This window comes from Anoplopoma fimbria, unplaced genomic scaffold (genome assembly GCF_027596085.1).
Source record: "Anoplopoma fimbria isolate UVic2021 breed Golden Eagle Sablefish unplaced genomic scaffold, Afim_UVic_2022 Un_contig_8676_pilon_pilon, whole genome shotgun sequence".
Lineage (NCBI taxonomy): Eukaryota > Metazoa > Chordata > Actinopteri > Perciformes > Anoplopomatidae > Anoplopoma > Anoplopoma fimbria.
In genome coordinates, this window is record NW_026553339.1 from 1 (window position 1) to 20,717 (window position 20,717).

The 20,717-nt window shown below is 39.4% G+C and overlaps 1 protein-coding gene across 1 annotated transcript; it reads right to left on the minus strand.

Moving 5' to 3' along the window:
• Positions 1–943: 943 nt before the first annotated feature.
• On the minus strand, positions 944–18,745 carry LOC129116475 (zinc finger CCCH domain-containing protein 18-like; the record flags this gene model as incomplete). Its single annotated transcript, XM_054627352.1, is given in 11 exon segments — positions 944–1,069; positions 3,762–3,944; positions 10,915–11,180; positions 11,539–11,653; positions 11,854–11,883; positions 12,839–12,981; positions 13,447–13,542; positions 13,800–13,948; positions 14,531–14,615; positions 16,354–17,330; positions 18,504–18,745. Coding segments are annotated over 10 exon segments (2,159 nt in total), but the record flags the coding sequence as incomplete, so codon positions are not given.
• Between the last annotated feature and the right edge of the window lie 1,972 nt (positions 18,746–20,717).

The window sequence follows — 20,717 nt, forward strand, 5'->3', positions numbered from 1 at the left end:
CGTGCCACCGACTGAGGCCCTGCTGACACCCACTACTACTACCACTATCATTATTAGTCACATTACTATTATTATTGCCTGTACTATTACGCTTATTGACTTGCTTCTACCCTGGAGTCTTTGTGCTTTCTCGCTTCGCAGGCTTCTATAAATCGTGGCTGTACCTGGACCGTGGATGTGCATCCTGCTACGGCCCTGCTGACACCGACTGCTACCACCATTATTATTATTACTAGTCACATTACTATTACTATTACCTGTACCATTAAGCATTTTAGCTTTACTTCCACCCTGAAGCCCTTTTGCTTTCTCGTTCTGCAGGTTTCCATGAAACGTTGTGGTACCTGAACCGTAGTCGTGCCTCCTGCTGTGAGCCGACTGACACCCACTGCTACTTCGATTATTATTATTAGTCACATTACTATCCCTATTTTCATGGCTATAATTCTACTGTAATAATTGCTGCTGTTATTATATGTAGTCTTATTATATGAATCATTTATGTCATATACATTGAATGTGTTGTATCTAAGAACTGTTATGCTGCTCATTCTGTACACATGACATCTATTGCATTCTGTCCATCCTGGGAGAAGGATCCCTCCTCTGTCGTTCTCCCATAGGTTTCTTCCTTTTTTCTCCCTGTTAAAGGGGTTTTTTAGGGGAGTTTTTCCTGTGCCGATGTGAGGGAAGGACAGAGGATGTCGCATGTGCACAGATTGTAAAGCCCTCTGAGGCAAATTTGTAATTTGTGATTCTGGGCTATACAAAATAAACTGAATTGAATTGAATTGAATTGAAATCCCACAGGAATTGCAAACACTGTATAAAAAGGTCTGCGGCTTGAACAGAGGAAAGACTGTATGACTGTGCTAGTGCAAATTCATAGGCCAAGTGTAGTGAGATACACATAGATAGAAACCGACACACAAACACGGTGTACCTAGAGCGGCTGCCACTGAAGGAGCTGCGCTGGGAGGAGTGGCTGGAGTAGGAGCTGAAGGAGGAGGAGCGGCTGCGGGAGCGAGATGAGCCAGAACCTGTAAAGGATGAAGAGCGAGACGAAGACCTGCAACACAAAGACAAAGCACAATAGTTAAGATAAATGTACGACTTTTTAAAACAGACCTGCAAACTCTAAAACGAATAAGTTTCATTGAATTACAATGTATAGTAACAGGTTGATCGGGGGAATCAACTGAAAACTGGACAGATATGACACTAGTACCACTTGTCAGCTTGCTATAAAACCAGCTGTTTAGCCCACATTTTCATTGCATCACAGCCACCCTTATACTATGCCTGAATTACAATCAGAGTGAATGGTATGGCTGTACTGCACAATCACTCTGCATTGGTGTATCCGTCAATAACTGTTGTTGCAACACGTAGCAAGGCTGTGGCTGTTGTTCGGTTTACTGTAAAAAAGAAAAATCACTATACATCGTCTTTGGAAATGCATTCAGATCTTTCATTAAGATTATACCAAATTGATGTTATAAAAATGATTAATAAATGACAGCTCAAGTGACAAATCCCCCTCATGGACTAATTTGTTACTTATCTATCGGCAAAGGATTATGAATTAATAACTTGGGTGATTATTTATTCAATAGGAACCACAATTAATTATTGAACAAAGGATTTATCTTCATCTATTTCTTCATTATGTTTTAAGTGGGAACATACCTAACTTCTCCTGTAAAGTAACAGGCAAAGTTCCCATTGAATACCTCGATTCTGGAGGCCCACCAAAGTCTATTTTGACTCGCCATAGTTTCACAGTGAACTTAAAATAGTTTTCAACTTTTACACTCAAACGGTGGGCTGGCTGGCACTCTGGCTGTGCATTTTCTCTGCCGCGGTGCGCAGCGACTGACTCGAGTTGGCCTCTGAAAGTGAAACTCGCTTGCGCCTCCAGCCCTGTCAGCTTTAGACTTTGCTGCTTCCCCGGGCTGCTAGCTGCGCGAGTTAAAAGATGTAACTTAAAAGAACAAAAGTATTGACATCAACATATACTTTAAGTACTAAAAGTTAATACATCGCAGATTTCCATGAATCGTGGTTATATCTGGGCCGTGGTCGTGCCTCCTGCTGTGGCCCTGCTGACACCCACTGCTACTACCGTTATTATCATTAGTCACATTACTAATACTATTCCCTATATCATTGTTTTAATTCTACTCTATTCATTGCTGCTTTTATTATAAGTAGTCTTAATTTTTTCGGTTATTATTCTGCTTATTAAATGAATAATTTATGTCATATACATTGAATGTGTTGTAACTCTGTTATGTTGTTCATTCTGTACACATGACATCTATTGCATTCTGTCCATCCTGGGAGAAGGATCCCTCCTCTGTCGTTCTCCCATAGGTTTCTTCCTTTTTTTCTCCTGTTAAGGGTTTTTTAGGAGAGTTTTTCCTGTGCCGATGTGAGGGTTCCGGGACAGAGGATGTTTTATGTGTACAGATTGTAAATCTCTCTGAGGCAAATTTGTAATTTGTGGTTTTGAGCTATATAAAATAAATTGAATTGAACATTTACAGTAGGCCGATATTATTGTATCAAAATTATTGATGCATTGATGTGTTCATCTTTATAATGTTATGGTAACTGGTAAAGGCAAAGCTAATTTTAACCTTCTTTAATTAGGCTATATCCTACTTATTAATACATCATAGTTTATTAGTTATTTTATATTTGGGGCGGCTGTGGCACATGAGGTAGAGCGCTTGTCCCGTAACCACAAGGTTGGTGGTTCAAACCCCTCTACCAGCAACATGCCGAGGTGTCCTTGAGCGAGACACCTAACCCCAAGTTGCTCCCCGGGCGCTACCATTGCAGCCCACTGCTCCTCCGGGATGGGTTAAATGCAGAGAAATAATTTCCCCATTGTGGGACTAATAAAGGATTGATTATTATTATTATTATTATTATTATTATTATTATTATTATATTTTGTATTGGGAATCTGAATCTGCAAAATAGTCTAACTAGTAAGTAATTGGTACTAGTTCTCAAATAGTTGTAATATTTCCTTCTGAGATGCAGTGAACTAGAAGTATGGAGTTACATAAAAAGGAAAGATCATTCATATCATTATTCACCCATTCACATCATTATTCACCCATTCACACCTAATCGTAAGGGGCTACCATGCAAGGTGCCACCTGTCCATCAGGACTTTTAACCATTCACACCCATTCATACACCACTGACACAGCCTGCCAGAGGTACTTGAACTTGAGTTTTTCCTTTTTATGTGAGTGTGAAGATATTGGTGTCATATGATACTGACGACCTAAGAACATGAAAATTATGCGCCATTACAATATAGTGTAATACAAAACCTTGGCTTGACTTAATTCTTAAAAAAACAAAACATTCTCCTCAATTAGGGCATTCCCTTTCACTTCAAAAAGTATTCACTTTTTTCAATCACTTCTCTCATTCCTAACTTTCATAATTTCAGAAATATTCCACATATTCCAGAAAAATAAAAATCACCATTTGGAAATGTTCTGAATTGAAACATTTTCATGCATTTTGAACTCTACTCATTCATACTTCCAGCAAACTCCATTCAAATTTTACAATGGGAGAATTAATTCCCCTTCATTGGGAAGCTCCATCAGCAGGCAATTTTCAGCCAAACCCCCACAGCATAATGTGAATGCTTCTTGTTTTTCCACAAATTAAAACTTATTTCCCCAAACACGATCACACAGAATATCCTATACTGAAGGTGGACTTCCTACCTGGAGGAATTGGACAGAGACACGGAGGAGCCCGAGGGCCGATGTCTGCGGCGTCCTCGCGGCGGGGATCCCAGCCCAGGGCGTCTCCTGGGGGATTTGGACCGGCGCCAGGGATCCTTCCACTCATCTGGTCGCCTCATAACGGGAACAACCTCTTTCTTGGAGGGAGGCTCCATCGGCCTGCTGAGAAGATTGAAAAGATGAGCAATGGTTGGTTAGACACAAGTGGCAGTGTAGCTGCTGTGCTACAAGCAAGGCTTAAGACTCTTCAGCGACGCTCATAGTTAGGGCTGGCTCACGATTGCCTTGGACCAGCCCCTCCATATGCTGCTATAGACCTAGACTGCTGAGGGACTTCCTCTCTCTCCATCTCCATTTGTATGCATCAATGTCCCATTATTGAATGTTTTTCATGGATTGTGGTTATAGCCTACCTGACACCCACTGCTACTATTACTGACAATTCTATTACTGCTACTTTTACAGATTTTATCATCATTATCATACATCTACTACTGCTGATTTTATTATAAGTGGTAATCATTTTTCCAATTATTTCTGCCATTATTAGTCCTACTATTGTTAATACTACTATCATTGTATGTATAATATCTGTCACATGGATTGACTATGTTGTAATTTTATTTATTGTTCATTCTGTACACATGACATTTAATGCAAAATTGACACCTATCGCTTTTCAGTTGATCTCCCTGAGGTTTCTTACATTGTATCCCCTGTGTGTTAAAGGGTTTTGTTTATGGAGTTTTTCCTTATCTAATGCGAGGATCCAAGGACAGAGGGTGTCTTATGTTGTGCAGATTGTAAAGCCCTCTGAGGTAAAGTTGTGATTTTTGATATTGGGCTATGCAAATAAAATAAAATTGAAATATTCTTTCCTTCCCCTCTTAACTACTGCAAAATGCAGCCCCTAGAATTTTTACTAGAACCAAAGATTTCAACACATGATTCTGTCCTCACTGACCTACTATCTACACGTCAGAACACTTACATTCCCCCACATGCACTCAGATCACAGAAGGCAAACTCTCTCTTTATTTCAAAGAGTCGGTTTATATTTAACATTATCATCTTCCCTCTGTAAATGTATTTTTTGTTAAGTATAATGAGGCAGTGATTTTACACTCCCAATAAACGTACTTACATACCATGAATATTTAGCATGAGAACAAAGAGTGTCCTGCTTAAACACTTGCTTGAGGGTTTTTTCTTTGTTTGGCTTACTTTATGCATCATAATGGGACCCACCCTCAAGAGAAGCAGTAACCTGCTAATATGATACATCAGATATATATACACAAGGGAGTTTTTTTTTTAGGGGAGTTTTTCCTGTGCCGATGTGAGGGTTCCGGGACAGAGGATGTCGCATGTGTACAGATTGTAAAGCCCTCTGAGGCAAATTTGTAATTGTGATTTTGGACTATACAAAATAAACTGAATTGAATTGATTTGCAATGTAGGTCTTGATAATTCCCTGCTGCGACATTTAAAATCAACATGTATGGGATTTTCCCCGGTAGAGAGGCCAATGTTTATTTTACATAAAAGTTTATCTTCAATGGTGTATCTAAATATTTGTTGGAGGAAATGATCAAGATGAGTGGATATTCCCACCCTGAAAGAAACTGCCCTGCGTTCCAGAAATTCGAAAAATAACCAATTTTTCCCCCCTAAAGGTTCTATATAAGGGATACAGAGCATTAATATAGCAACTATTTGCATTTGCTGCATTAGGATATACTGTAGTCATGTCAACCTGAGCAGAGAATGAGGTAACTCTCCCTCTGTGTGTGTGTGTGTTGTTATCAGAACTTCACTGTGCTTTGTTTACATAGCCGGCCGGCCGCCTGTGCATTTTAGAGCAAGTGAGTTTCTGATGTCCCCGACTGGTTAGCTAAAGCCGTGCTGCACCGCACTCATAAGGTGCTTTTCGCTGACTATGCCTTCCCGACCCTAGTTGCAGAAGTGTAGAACCCACCTTCAGGTCCCTCATTATCAGATTAACACTTTTATCACTGTTCAATTCAATTCAATTTATTTTGTATATCCCAAAATCACGAATTTGGGCTTTACAATCTGTAAACTGTCAGCACTCTGCCGGCTCAGCCTTCGCCATGTTGAGAGCTGTGTGGAAGCAATAGATATGCTCTCATGTCAATACTTAACACCAAATATCCACTCCAGTGTTTCCCTTATTTTCATACTGCAGTGGTGCAGCTCCGTGAGTGTTAGCTCAAATATGTCTGTAATGACAGCAGGCAGTCTAGTGTCTTTTCTGTAAACTGCTTAAATCAGTTGAACAAGTGAAGTGATGATAACACTGTTGGTAGGGCTAGGAATCACCAAAGGCCCCACAATACGATATTATCACCATAACTGAGTCATTGCAATTCTAAACATTTTGCTGTATAAGTATTAATCTAACATATATTGCGCTTCACTACCTGCAAATTAATTGCAAGTAAATATCAACTGCGAATGATGCAGTTTGCCAACTTCTGTTTTATCTGATAAAATAAAGTTGTCACTCTGTTCATCTCACTTAAGTCATTTTGTTGGCAGCAAAATGCTTTTGTCAGTCAAGCAGACAGACTGACCAACACAGTCATTAAAACACCAGAGAAAACTCAGAACCCTCTAGCGAATTGGAAAAGCCTTTGTTAATCAATTATCAATCATATCAGAGGGAAATCACAGTTACATGTTTTCTATGATTATTAACCAAAATATTTCTAATGGCCGTATAGCTAATGAACTTACATTTTTTATCATCAACTATATCCTTTTACTTTGTTAAATTCATCTTTTGTGGTTATATTCATAAAAACACAACTCAAATGACGAGGTAAAAGATTGTATTTTTATTGATATAAAAATCTTGGTATTGGCAGCGTTAATGATGTATTATAAGCGGTTTAGAGCTAGTGTCAGGAAGTTAAACAGCTCATCATTCACTCTCTTATATTTAGTATATATTGCTGTGAAAACATCTCAACCAAACTACTGGATTTATTCAAGTTCCTCAGCAAAGCTTAATATTCCAAGATTACAAAGGAACGCACCATAATAAGGTTATTAATAAGCTTTGTCCAATACTAGTTTTTAGTAAATGGAGCTTGTACGCAGCATAATGACAACTGCTGTTATTTACTATTGTTGGCTCTCCTGCCAATTTCAACACAGATTTGTTGTTCACAATGGAGTGTTATCAGGAATTGACGACTTGAAAGGATCAATGCTGATCTCCAGACTGCATATATTTTACTTTATATAGGCTGATAACAATCGGCAGCAATACTTTATTTCACCCTATGATGGTTAAACTGGGTAATTAATCCGTGGTTCATATGACTCCTTGGTGATTTGCTGCCATACTGCAGATTTAGGGCATTCTTTGGCCGATATAAGACTGGAGTGCTGGCTCCCTCCGACATTTTTACAGCTCTTCTTCTCAACGCTTTAGTGTGTGGCAAGACTCTCTCACAGACAAAACAAACCGGAACACATACACACGTAACATGACTCATGCAAGAGGAGATTTCACCTCACCCACAAACAACATGTCGTAATACAGGAATCAGGGCAATTCATAGAAAGTGTTACTTTTGAGAATGGAATTTGTTGAGATGTTATTGTGTTAGTATTAGTATTAACACACCATTCCCATTGGTTTGCAATGAAAACAGAAACCACCTTTGGATAATGTGCGTAAACTGCTTAATATCTCAAGGAAGAATTAAAAATAACACCAACATCAATGTGGAACGGGAAACATACTTCGAATAACATAATCATCTACTCAACCACAATTAATGAGTGGCCGTCCAGAGTAAATAACTGGCACATATCCCCCCAGGTGATGAGAATTTCCGCAGGTGTGATGCAAGAGCTAACAAGTGATGTCAGAGCTAAAAATAGAATCACAACACGAGAGCTATTATTAGCTCTCAAATGTTTTCTTAACAGAACGTTTCCTTTGAGGAAGGAATGAAAAAAGGAAGTGGGGCAAATAAACCTTAAGGCCCATAGAGTACAACAAAAGGTAATTTTTGACAGAGCTTTTGTAAGATTAATGACTCTGCCTGAGGAGCCTTCTGGAGAAGCAGGTCCGCAGGCAAGCATAAGCCAGTCTGAAGGAGAATTCATAGGATTTAGGAAAAGACAAATGCTGTGCTCAGAGAATCCGATGTCGGATGTCACTGATGGAGGTCTGCCATGGCAAAAAAACCACAACGAAGTAGGACTACAAAAAGCGCAACTAAAACATGACACCATAAAATCTATTATATATAACATGCAGGCTATATAAAGAGCTCCTTCAGTGAGACTGCTACACTCGTGGTGTGTGAAGGAGAGGAACCAGAGCTCCTTCCTTCCTGCTGCTGTCACACTTAAAAATCAACACTGCTTCAGTAGAAACTGACAATTCAATGACTAAGAGTAGTAGTCCCAAGAAATTAGGTATTTGGACTGCAAGGATTTCCACATCGCCTCTGGCAGGTAATATTGCCTCAGTGCTTTACATCACTCATCATTTAACACAATAGCTCAAGGGTGTTGGTTGTTGACATGAAAAGTGACTAGAACGCCAACATCATCATGTGCTGCCTCCAAGGCTAATGTGAGAAACTTGTTAAGTTCCACAATTTCATAACCAGACTACGAATGTGGGTGAAACAATAGCAGGCTGGCTTATCCGTCATAGTTTGGTTGACTGTGATAGTTTGTCAATTCTGAATCACAAGGAGGGAAGGTTAAGATAAGATAAGCCTTTATTAGTCCCGCAGCGGGGAAATTTGCTCCATAGAAGTAGCTTTATAGACAACTTGAAATAATGCAGACAGAGTTGTAGTGTTTTGTGGCACATTGAGAGGAATACTTTTTAGCAGTAAGTGGGTTGTCTAATTACAAATTCCCATGCCTATTGTGTCAGGGAAAAGCAAATACTGAATATAAAGCCGAGTCTCTAAAAAGGGCTTGGTAAACAAGATAATGTCAGTGCATGATTTGCATTTTGTGGAACCTGGTTTTTCCGTGTTAAGTCTTAATTGTCTGTCATACAATATAAAAATAACTTTTCCATCAACTAGGTTTAGGTTATGTGAAGATATCCAACTTCAGAATGTCAACTGCCAAATATTTTTTGCTATACCATTTACACTATCCAATATCTCTGGAAGCTTTTTTGCCATTGTGGACAATGTTGCAAATAAATGAGCGCAACTGATTTATGTTTGTACTGGGATTTTTTTATGATTTAGGCATCATTGAGATGACAATTCCTTGACTCGCCAGATGATTTGTTTGTCACACTAGACTCCTGTAAAACAGAAGGTCTTTTACATTGCGTCATTGGTGTCAGCTGTTTCAGTATATAGTCAGCTCAGTGGAGATGCTTCTTTCCCCATTCTTGTATATTTAAAAAATATATAATATAATAATACAGAATACCCCCAAATGTTGGGGTTTCATCAAAGTACCATTACATTAAGGTATAATAGGCCTTGAAAGTTAGAGATGAATACATTTTACATTTTTGCCAAGTCATAATCACAAAGTCAAAACGTTGGGGCGGAAAAGCAGAATAGCTTACTACCAAGAAATATAACATGAAGACAACCATTCTTTATAAAGAACCTGCAGAAATACAAAACTAAAACTCAAACAGCAAACATTAAATACCCTTCTTCCAAAAGAACTCACCAAAATTACAACAGTTTCTCTGGAATCATATTCATGGATGGAAAAGCATCTACATTTTGTCCCAGCAATTTGACAGTGCTTCACTGAAACCCAGGATATGGGAACATTAATTAATACTTTTTTGGTACTCAACATCCCACAGACAACCTTTGTATTACCAATTGCTTAAACATCTAAAGGAAAAAAGGACTATCACTAAAGGTTTCAAACATTGTCTTCTGCCATTCTTCTACTTCTCATTGGCACTCAAACCGCCAATCATCATTGAATCTCTCTAGCAGGTTTTGGACAGCTACACACAATCTGCGTCAACAAATTTAACAACTTCTTCAAAATATCCAGAAGTAGTGTGGAAACTTCCTTTGTAACCTAAAATAGATATACCGCTTCCCGACTGTATGCCTCTGCCAACCAGTTAAATTCACATCATTTCATTATTGTATTCGATCACACATTTGTGTAAAATTCTAATAATTAGCCTATTCATTTTGAGTAATGGGAAAAAGTGTGTTTTTTTGAGTTCTCAATGACCTTGATCATTGACCACCAAATTCTAAATCAGTAAATTCTCCTGAAGGTGCTCCTGAGATATGTCATTCACAAGGACTGGATAACTTGACCACCAAAAAAGGAAAAAGTTCATCCTTGAGTCCGGTCGGACGTTTGTGCCAAATTTAAAGAAAATCGCTGCTGGCTTTCTACAGCTATCAAGTTCACGAACGAAATGAAAGAGGTGCATTAGACACCATAACACTTCCATTTCTGAGCTTAAGTCCCTATTATATATTAAAAAGTTTTGCTCTTTTTCCTTTTTAATGATATAGGCTGAAACATAGTCTGTCTTTTCGTAGTTGTTGCCTTTTTACATTTTTTGTTCTTCCTTTGAATGTGGGTTGTTTATTTGTAAATTCGTTTGTAGATGTTAGAAAGGGAAAAATACACAATATATACAATGAATAAACAAACTCATGGTCTCCATTTTCATTGTGAAGGACAAATAAAACAAAACCATATATGTTAGCTATCACTTAGAGCGATAAATGAGCCAGGCTGATACATCAGCATTAGTTTGTCTTAGATTGATAAAAAGATTTTTCAACTGTAATATGTTAGTGCTTAGAAGTTTATATATCTTGTTCACAATTCTTAAAATAAAAAATAGATTGAAGGGAAAATTGACTATCACTGACATTAACAGATTCTTTAAACTACCAAACACTGATACCAGTATTGACAGTGCTACAAAAGTGATGCATGCTTGTCTGCATCAACCACAACCAATAATCACAGACATAACTGTGCCACATAAAATAAAAACATGCTAAGGACCGGGTTTTACTGTCCTCGCTCGTTCCTGGAGTATCACAACATGACATCACACATTTCTGCATAAAACAACCATCAACCTAAAGCCAAAAAATTCACTTACTTTGGGGTCAGGCTGAGAGGAGAGTGTGGTTTCAGTTTGTCTTCGTCTTTTTTCTCCCTGGGGTCTCGAGGAGGACGCATCCTCGGCCTCTCCTTCTCATCACGCTTCATCCGGTCCCTCTCCCACTCCTCCTTGCGCCGCATCCTCTCCTTCTCGCGCTCCCGCTCTCTCTCCCTCTCTCTCTGCCGGCGTTCCCTCTCCCGGTGATCCCTCTCCCGCTCTCGGTCCCGGGGCCGCTCCCGAGGATCCCGGTCGCGTTCACGCTCCTATCGAGATGGATGCGTTCAGTTTGGTCTGTGGCAATTCAATTTTTATGATTCACAAATATATAGTTTCATTCCTAAAGAAAAGGCTCAGTAATTACAAACAAAACAAAAAAACTGGGGACTACTGTTTTTAGCAATTACTCCAACAGGACTAAAGGGTGAACTTATTTTGCGACTTTTTTGTCGGTATAACCGTTCTCATGTCTTTGTGCTATCCACTGTACTATTCACTTCTTGTAGCCTGTTTGGACTTTACGCTTTGGCATTTTTGCTTTACTTTGCACTGTTGAAGAACCCCCTTTGGCGATGTAAATTTGAATGTTAGTGCGCATATTTTGAGACTGTGCAGGATACTCACACTGTAGTGGTAAGGAAGCGGAGCTTCTGTGTACTGCACTCTGAAGTTTTCATACTGGCCACCTCGCCAGAGGGCCTCCATTTCATAGTCATAGTATGGATCAGCGTATGGGTCACTGTGGAGGAAAACACAATTGAATTGTACGATACCTCATAAAAGTGACATAGATGTTTATTCAGCACAGAGGGTAAAGCGTTTGTTCAGTTATAGGTCTGGGTCCAGATGTGCCCACTGTACGCTGATAAGTAAACTCTGGTCTACACTATGGCCTAGTTAGGAGTTGTATGAAGGCTGGCTAAGTTAGTATATACTTACCTATAAACAGGATCTCTAAAGTCCATTTCACTGAAAGAAGAAAACAGATAAGTATCAATGACTAAATATCAATCATATCATATTTAGTACATTTACTACATACTTATTCTGAGTATGCATTTTGCGGCAACATTAGAAAGTTAAATCTTTTCTAAAAAGGGGAGGAAAGCCAGTCATGGTCCTTACTACAAATACTTAAATGGAGATTTTATTATAGTTCACCAGCATGTACAGATAAACTGGTGTGATTAAACTTGTATGTGGGGGGGGGGGTAATCAAATGTAAAAACGTAACTAATGACAAAAGGCATTTCAAGTTGTTGAAAAAGTAAAATAATGATAATTAAAAAAAAATCTTTCCCTAAGCTGTAGTTTCATGGATCTGTTATGTGATTACAAAAGATGTCCTATGATGTCGCGTAATGGAGATTAAATACAACAGCATCTCTCAATAAACTATTACACAGGACAAAAGGTCTGGACTATATTAAAAAGGTCCTGTAGTTGTGTTTGACTTGAACCACATCCCTGTCATGTATGGTCTACTGGAAGAAAGATGCTATTTAAACAAACTGATAACTAGTGTTGTATGTGGAAAACTGTTGACCTTGGATCTGAGGGGCCTATACGCTCTTACATACTCTATGTGCCTACTGATGATCACCATGGACACTGACTTCTCTATGCACATTATTACTTTGCATTTTTGTTGTCACTCATTAATTGAATTTTATAGATTTATGTATAGTAAATGTGTTTCCCTTTTGTAAATGTTAAACTTGCTAAAATGAAAGATTTGTTGAAATACAAAAAGAAAGCATCTCTCCATCACATTAATACAGATATTCTCATGAAGCCTTCCTGCTGCCTGAAAGCTGTTAACTAGTAGTGGAGGTGTGACAGGTGTGCCACCCTGGCCTAATCTCAGATGGAGCGTTTCTTATGATTATCATTGTTTGATATGTTCAATGGAGGGAGTTATTACTCTCTGATGATGCGGTAGCTGCGTTCTCTGAAGAAGTCATTCTCTTTGTCAAACTCTCTCTCGTCCTCTCCGATGGTCACGTTGAAACGCTTCTCCTCAAAGTCTGGCTCCTGCTCCTTACGGATGGTGGCCTTTTTCAGCACCTACGGGAACCGGAACAACTTGATTAAAACACTGATATGAATGACTGTAAATGTGAAATTCAGTTCACTGAAATCTGCAAGTTTTTATATTAATGTGAAAATAGGTAAGTTAAGGGCATGTCTTTGGCTGCCTTCATCGTTTGTGTCTATGTTGCTGTATATGTAGTGTAATGCTGGTCCTATTCTTCAAAGGAAAACCTTCTGTGACAAGGTAGAGATCAAAACCCATTTGGATCTCAAAATAGGCTTTAAGAATATATCAGCTTTCAAAACAGGTAACAGTAAAGAGTAGTAGTGCAATAAAACAGAAAAACTTCCAATTTGCAAGCTCTCTCACTTGGTCTGGAGTGTAAATAAACAAAAAGGTCTACAGTCACAGTTAGTTTACACACTCTTAGCAGCATGACAGCTGGTCAATTTGCCACAAGCTTATTTTTTTCTGGGAGATCCAGTGAAAGGGTTTACCTCTTTGGCATGCCTTAGGCCTCGCTCCCAGGCACTTTCCACAGGAGGCTCCACTGGAGGAGGAGGTGGAGGAAGCTCCTCAACTGCAGGTCCAGCCTAAAATAGCGACAAAATTAATTCAATAGATTCTCTGTATTACACACATGCTCACAGAGAGATACAGAGGCCCAGCGATACCATCAGTAGAACTGCAGACTGAGTAGATCTATATCCTGAGCATTTGCCTATTTGTTTTTATGCATCTTGTTCATCTGGGTTCATGTGCTGTAACAATGTTACAGCAGTGTGTGCACAATTCAATATTACAGATGTTATACACCGCTTTTACTGTTTAACAAAAGAACAAGACGTACCCAAGGGTTATTGGGTATGAGTGGGTGAGGTCCTCCAGGAGGGGCTCCGTTGGGTGAGAAGAGGTCCGGCTTACTGATGAGGGAATAGTTACCTTTGTCATTTACTCCGGGGTGGATGAACCTACAGTTCATACCCCAAGTGCAATTTCCTGGAGAGAACAAAATGTTAAAATGATTACAGGTAGTTGATGACACAGTGACACAGAGAGAGTAACAAAACATATTTTTAGGGATTAAGACAATATGAAAGGGAGACATTTTCATAACCGTTTTTAAAATTGCAAAAGCCAAATGTATTCAAATAGACAAATGCCAATAAGATATATCCTAAATTATATCAATAAACCATATTGTAAAAATCTGTGTGTGTGTGTGTGTTTATTGAATACATGAGAACAACAGATAAACCAAATGAAATCTATATTTATTACAACAGCTCCCCCTGCTGTAGACATAAATATTCTGAGCCTCTGAATTTCAAATTCAGCACTTTTAAAAGAAGAAATTTACCAAGTAAGACATTTTAGTGTTGAAATATAAACTAATCAGAGCATTCTTGTGGACAACCCTTGTAAAGGCTGCACTAATTATGTGCAATTTCTTGTTACGCACCCAGTTACATAAACAAATATACCAATAAGTCTGACATAAGATAAAATTGGCAAATAATATCAACCTTGCTGATGTATTAGTTTGGCTCTGGGGTGAGATATTTTTCACCACCTACATACCTTTGATGAAGAACCTGCAGATGGGACGTGGTCTGATCTTCCTGTCCGAGGGATCTTTGACCTCCCCCTCCTCCAAGTCATCGTCCTGCACATTCAAAAGGGAAATCATGACATCTTAGAGCACCTTATTGTATCCTAGAAACATGTCATGCTTAAATAAGGTATTTGAAAGGTGTCTTATTTAAATTTCATGTAATAAAAAAAAGTTGATACAACATTCAGATGCAGGTTTGCATTGCATTGCAATGCATTTAGAATTATTCATTATACCCAACATAAAATGGATGAGTGACGACATTTTCAGAAATGAACCAATGTGACAGCCTTTATCTTTACATCAGGAACAGTCAACAGTATGAGACACTGCGCTGTCAGCTGACATAAATATGGAAGTATATTAACAGCAAAAGATTTGAAAGCGAACAGAACCAATTCTTAGTTCTACTCAGTCTACAAGTCATCATTGGAAAAGAGCAGAATCCGGTTTGAGAGTGCAATCCCAATCGTGCAGACGTTCGTTACTGAATGCTGCTTTGGCAGATTATGAGCATTTGTGATTGCAAGAAGTTACTTGGGGAAAAATGGGTTACTAGCAGGCTGCAACAAGACACACTTGCATCCAGATGTCCGAGTCATGTCTTTATGAAAGTTAAAATCGGTGCAAAGAAAAAGCTTTGCCTCTGAAAATATTGCCCCTCTGTAAAGAGCGACTGCCCATCATACCACTTTTTTGTAATTTACATTTTTCTTGACTATACATCTTATTGTTTAACCTTCAAATTTACATATTGTGGGCACTGTAGCTTAAAAGTTTAGTCAAATTGATCCCCTTATCGTCACATAATTCACATCAAAATGTCAGATTTGCACCAAGCCTATTTTGAAAATGCAGTCTTTCGGAATGTAGCCACACCACATAATACTGTTATTAGTTTGAAAAAAATGTATGTGAATAGTAAACAATAACAGCAAGTTTGAGTAAAGTTTGGAGAGCTTGTGTCATCGTCGTCGTCCTCTCCCCTCCAACTGTTTTAACACACAGGCTTACCGGCGGCCGAAACGGCATGCCACACGAGTTCACACACACAATGGCAGTTTTTTCCCTGCCAGGGGAGGAAAAAACTTTTTTCCCAGGAGCAGTATATCTGACTGAGATCTGTTTTCTCACTGACTGACTGTGGGAATGGGGACGGGATACTGATACTTATAAAGAGGAGGTTCTCGTTCTCTCTCTTAGTGTAAGAGTGCATTATGTCTGATAGAGGTTGATACAGTGAGCACCAGACTGTATATTTGGTGATGTTATTTTGGTGACTTATAGTCATTTACCAATTGTAATTCAAAATATTGAATGTACTGCGAATGAAGTATTGACCAAAGATAGTTATACAGGGGTGATTCAATATTTATCTTGCACATTTAAATAGGGGTGGCCTACTGACTTTGTCACTCCTGTATTTCACAAGTGAATCCAAATACCAAATTTGAAAACTTTTAAGTTCATAAGGTTAAGACAGTCAGCGCCAGTAAAAAATGAGTAGCTGCTACATAATGTTAATGTTGTAAACTTTGCTAGGGAGAAAGTGGTATCTAATGTTGAATGTTAATTTGCCAATCTGGTAGTCAGAATTCAGACACACATGCAACAGTGTTCGTATCACTTGAATTTAAGGGTGCATTGTAGGCCGCAGAGCAGGAGAGCAATGCTGCAACTTTGACTAGTTTTGATTATCTCTATTGTCCAGCGATAACTACATACATTCAAAATCTTTTTTTTGTTTTAATCACAACATAACATTAAAAACCAAACTATGATCACTTACATCAATCTCTCCTTCATCAATCTCTCCATCATCCTCATCCTTCTTCTTGTCTCTGAAGGAATCTCTGCGCATCCTCTCAGGCCCTTTGGAGTCACCCGACCTCTTGAAATCACTGTCTTTAGGAGACGGGGGAAGGATGGGTTTCTTTTCCTTCCTCTTATTGCTCTTGTCCTCAGTCTCCTCCTCTTCTTCTCCCTCCGCTTTTATGTCTTCATCATCTTCCTCTTCTTCGTGTGCAGGGATACTGGGTTCCTCTGGGACCTCCTCGTCATAATCCAGCTCATGCTCGTCCAGCTCCCGGGAAACAGACACCGGGTCATCCTTCATCTTCATCTCCCTCACCACGACAGCTCTCCTCCTCTCCTCTGCTCTCATCCCTTCTTCCTCCTCAGCCTTGATTTTGTCTTCTTCTCCCTCATCATCATCCACCTCAGCTGTCTCCCAATCTGCATAGCTGTTCTTTCTGTGGTCACTGTATTCTTCTTCCCCGTCTTCTCCATCCTCTTCAGGAATGAAGCTCTTGCCCTGTTCTGAGTCTGGAGACTGTGGGGTGTCAATGACTCCATCCTCTTGCTCCTCTCCTTCCTTCTCGTCCTCCCCATCCAACTGTTCCCCCTGCGGCCCATCTTCGTCCCCATCCATCAGCAAAATGGTCCCATCCTCCTGTCCCATCCCTTCTGTTTCTCCTACAGGCTCCTCATCCTCTGGGTCAGAGACAAAGTCGGGCACCACCTCATTGTCTTCTTCTCCATCCTCTTCTAATTTCGAATCTCTTCTTTGGCTCCACAACACCTCTTCCTCCTCCTCAACAAGCTCCCCATTCTCCTCCTCATGGAGTATCTCACTGTCAGAGATGACCCCGTCCTCCTCTTCATCAGGAGAATCCAGCAGCTCACTGTCAGAAAGGCCCTTCTCCTCCTCCTCAGGAGACTGAGGGGACTGGGTAGGGCTTTCAGGAGTATCCATTAGAGAATATTCTGGTGTAAAAAGAAAAACAGCAGTCTGTAAAAACAATCAACATGTTATATCCTAACTGAGCCCATCCTTTGATAGTAAACTTCTGCATTTCTATGCAATTAAAATACATCATGCCATACTCCATTCAAATACCTGTCAATGTAACATATGTCATAGGTTACATACAAGGTAGAATAGGATTTTGAACATTAACTTACCAATAAAATTATGAAAAAACAAATCATGTACCCAAAGAAAATCTAAGCAAATTACCACAACCCAAAGTTTTGGATGATGTAAAAATACTGATGGTATTATGGGAGTATTACAAGACACTTAATTTAATATTGTAAATATCTTACGTATATACCTACGAATTGAGTTTGGCATATGTAGGACTCTTCATAATAAAGTAGACCAAAGGCGTTGGACTAAATAACACACTACAATGTACAACAGCAAACTAACCGTTTGTAATTGTGTAGCCTCGAAATTGCCTGAGCAAATAAAACTAGCCAGCTTGCTAACACACTGGCTATGTAAATTGAGAGGACAAAAGCTATATTTTTAAAAAACCGTTTGTATTAGAGTAAGACATAATAATATGCGTATAATCGAGAACTGTATATGCTTAATGAAAGTTAGCTTCCCGTGCTGCTAATTCAACAGCAAAGCAAAATCCTAGCAACTAGCAAGCTAGCTAACAACTAGCGATAACGTTATCTGCCGATGGTAGGAGTTTATAAAACCTCATAAAACGTGACTGCAAATGTCTCGTAAGGGTTCCATGGGGAAGTTCACGTTACCGACTAACGTGAACATACTGAGACAACATGTCCATGTTTGTAAATGCTTAAGTTCAGCTGCGTTGAAAAATGACTGGTATTGCACTTCTAATAGCTGGGTCGCAAGAAGGCCCATAACTTCAACGTCAACGCGGAGAGCTTGCTAACCACCGAGCACAATGCCCAGCCCGAACAGCGAATCGTCCTGGAAGCATATAAACAAATAAACTGGTATTACTAGGTGCAAGGCTAACCGGACACAGCCGCTTTAACAAAGAGCGGACATTGCAGCACACTCGTCCGTAGTTCGAGAAGCAATACATCCATCCCTGTAGCTAGCTATATGCTAAAAGCGCAGCTACACTCTGTAGCTGCTAGCTGCTAACAACCACACATTTTTTCATTCACCTTGCCGACCCGGAGCTCTTCAAAGACAGCACTGCTGCGTTAAGAACTGCCCTCTCCTGCTGATGTTCTTTTTTTTTTTGTTAGTCTACAATAAATATTTTAGGGGTTTATTTAACAGCTATGGTAGAGAAAATATAACAGTCCTCACGCCACAGCGAGAGCGGCCATTACCTCGACGTCATCAACATACGACAATCCAGTAGGGGAAAAAAACCGCGCAGTAATTGAATAGGGACCGATCTGAGATCATTATGTGGGTCAGATTGTTGGCCCTTGTGATGTGATCATGAGAACTAAATCCGATTTACGTTCAGTGACAGCGGCCCAACTGCAGCTTTTATTTTTCGTTATTATGTGATCATGTTATGTTATGTTATGTTGTCGTTTCTGCGCAAATTTAAACTTTGATAGGATATTTAACATTTACATTTCATAACATTTTGACAGGGTTTGAATTTAAAATGAATGTGATAGCATTGTAATCTTGGCAGCAGTTGACATAAGTATCTCCACTAAAGGTCCACTTACTCACTTAATCATCTGCACATGAAGACTCTACTGATGGAAGCCATACAATCTTGAATATGATATTGAAAACATGTTCTAAACCAGAAACGTCCTTTTCTTCCACTTCTGCAAAAATACAGTTAGAAAAAACTTTGGTGTATTTGTTTTTGTGTGTGTGTTTATCTGACACAAACAGAACCTCAGTTTTGGACAGAGTTGTATATTATAGTAAGTAGTGTTTATTTTGCGAGCTATTGTTAGGTTTATTACTCTTTAGATCAATAATCCACTTAGTATAATTCAACTTCATCCTTTCTTAACTTTAATACATTTTAGCCCACTACACTCACATTACTAATACATTAGTCACATTACTAATACTATTCCCTATATCATTATTGACATTCTACTATAGTCATTGCTGCTTTTATAAGTAGTCTTAATTTTTTTCCTTCGTTACTCTGCTTATTACTGTGATTATATAAATAATTTGGCAGGTTCCCAGGAATCGGGGTTATATTTGGACTGTCATCGTGCCACCTGCTGAGGCCTTGCTGACACCCACTACTACTACCACTATCATTATTAGTCACATTACTATTATTATTGCCTGTACTATTACGCTTATTGACTTTGCTTCTACCCTGGAGTCTTTGTGCTTTCTCGCTTCCGTTCTTGACATTTGTACATTTCTGGACATTTGTTCATTTCTGGACACTTACGTGACTGGATAATGACCTTCCTGGATGATTTACTTTTTGGACAATTTCTGGTTTCTTATCTCTCTGGATATTTGTCTTCCTTGACACTTACTTCTCTGGAAATTGACATTGCTGGACACTTACTTTCTCAGTTACTTAACTCTCTTGAGACTGACCTTTCTGGATACTTAACTGTCTGGAACCTACATTTTCAGATGCCCTCATTCGGGACGCTTCCTCCCATAGACATGTCACACCCAACTCTAAGGCCAACAAACAGAAGCACTGGACAGATTTGTGGTTATGGTTAATGCTGCACTAGGCCATCTGCATACAATTCTGCAGCTTTTAATCGCATGCAGATGGACCAACACCATCGCAACCAACTCAGCTCGCCTCGGTTTAAAAGCATCCACAGGGGGAAAGCAAGTGTTTTAAAATGCACACTTACTTTTGCCCATCAATCTGGAAGGTGAAGCATTTAGAACAGTTCACCTCTGGACATTGTTGACAAACAGGGCGGAACTGATGCCGATGTACTGGATAGGACTGGCAAGGCCAGAGGATGCATTCATCCAACTTAAGAACATCTGGAGTTCAAGGGACCTGGCCATCACAACAAAGATCCTGGATCTTCAACACCAATGTGAGTCAGTTCTGCTGGAGTCGAAACATGGAGAACCTTTCTCAGTAAACAAAATCCAAACTCTTCATCAATAACTGACCTTTCTGGATACTTAACTGGCCCGACACCATCAGTAACAAAGATCTGTGGCAAAGAACCAACCTCACCATGCTGAGGAAGAGATCATCCGTTGGAGATGGAGACATCCGCAAACACCCAAATGTAAAGGCCAGTGGAACAAACAGAAGCACTGGACAGAGTTTGTGGCAGAGAGGTGGAGGCAGAATGCGGATCACTGGGGACATCTGCATACACCGGGATCTGGAGCTTTTAATCGCATGCAGATGGACTATAAGTCTGACCTGCTCCCAACAGCAGTAC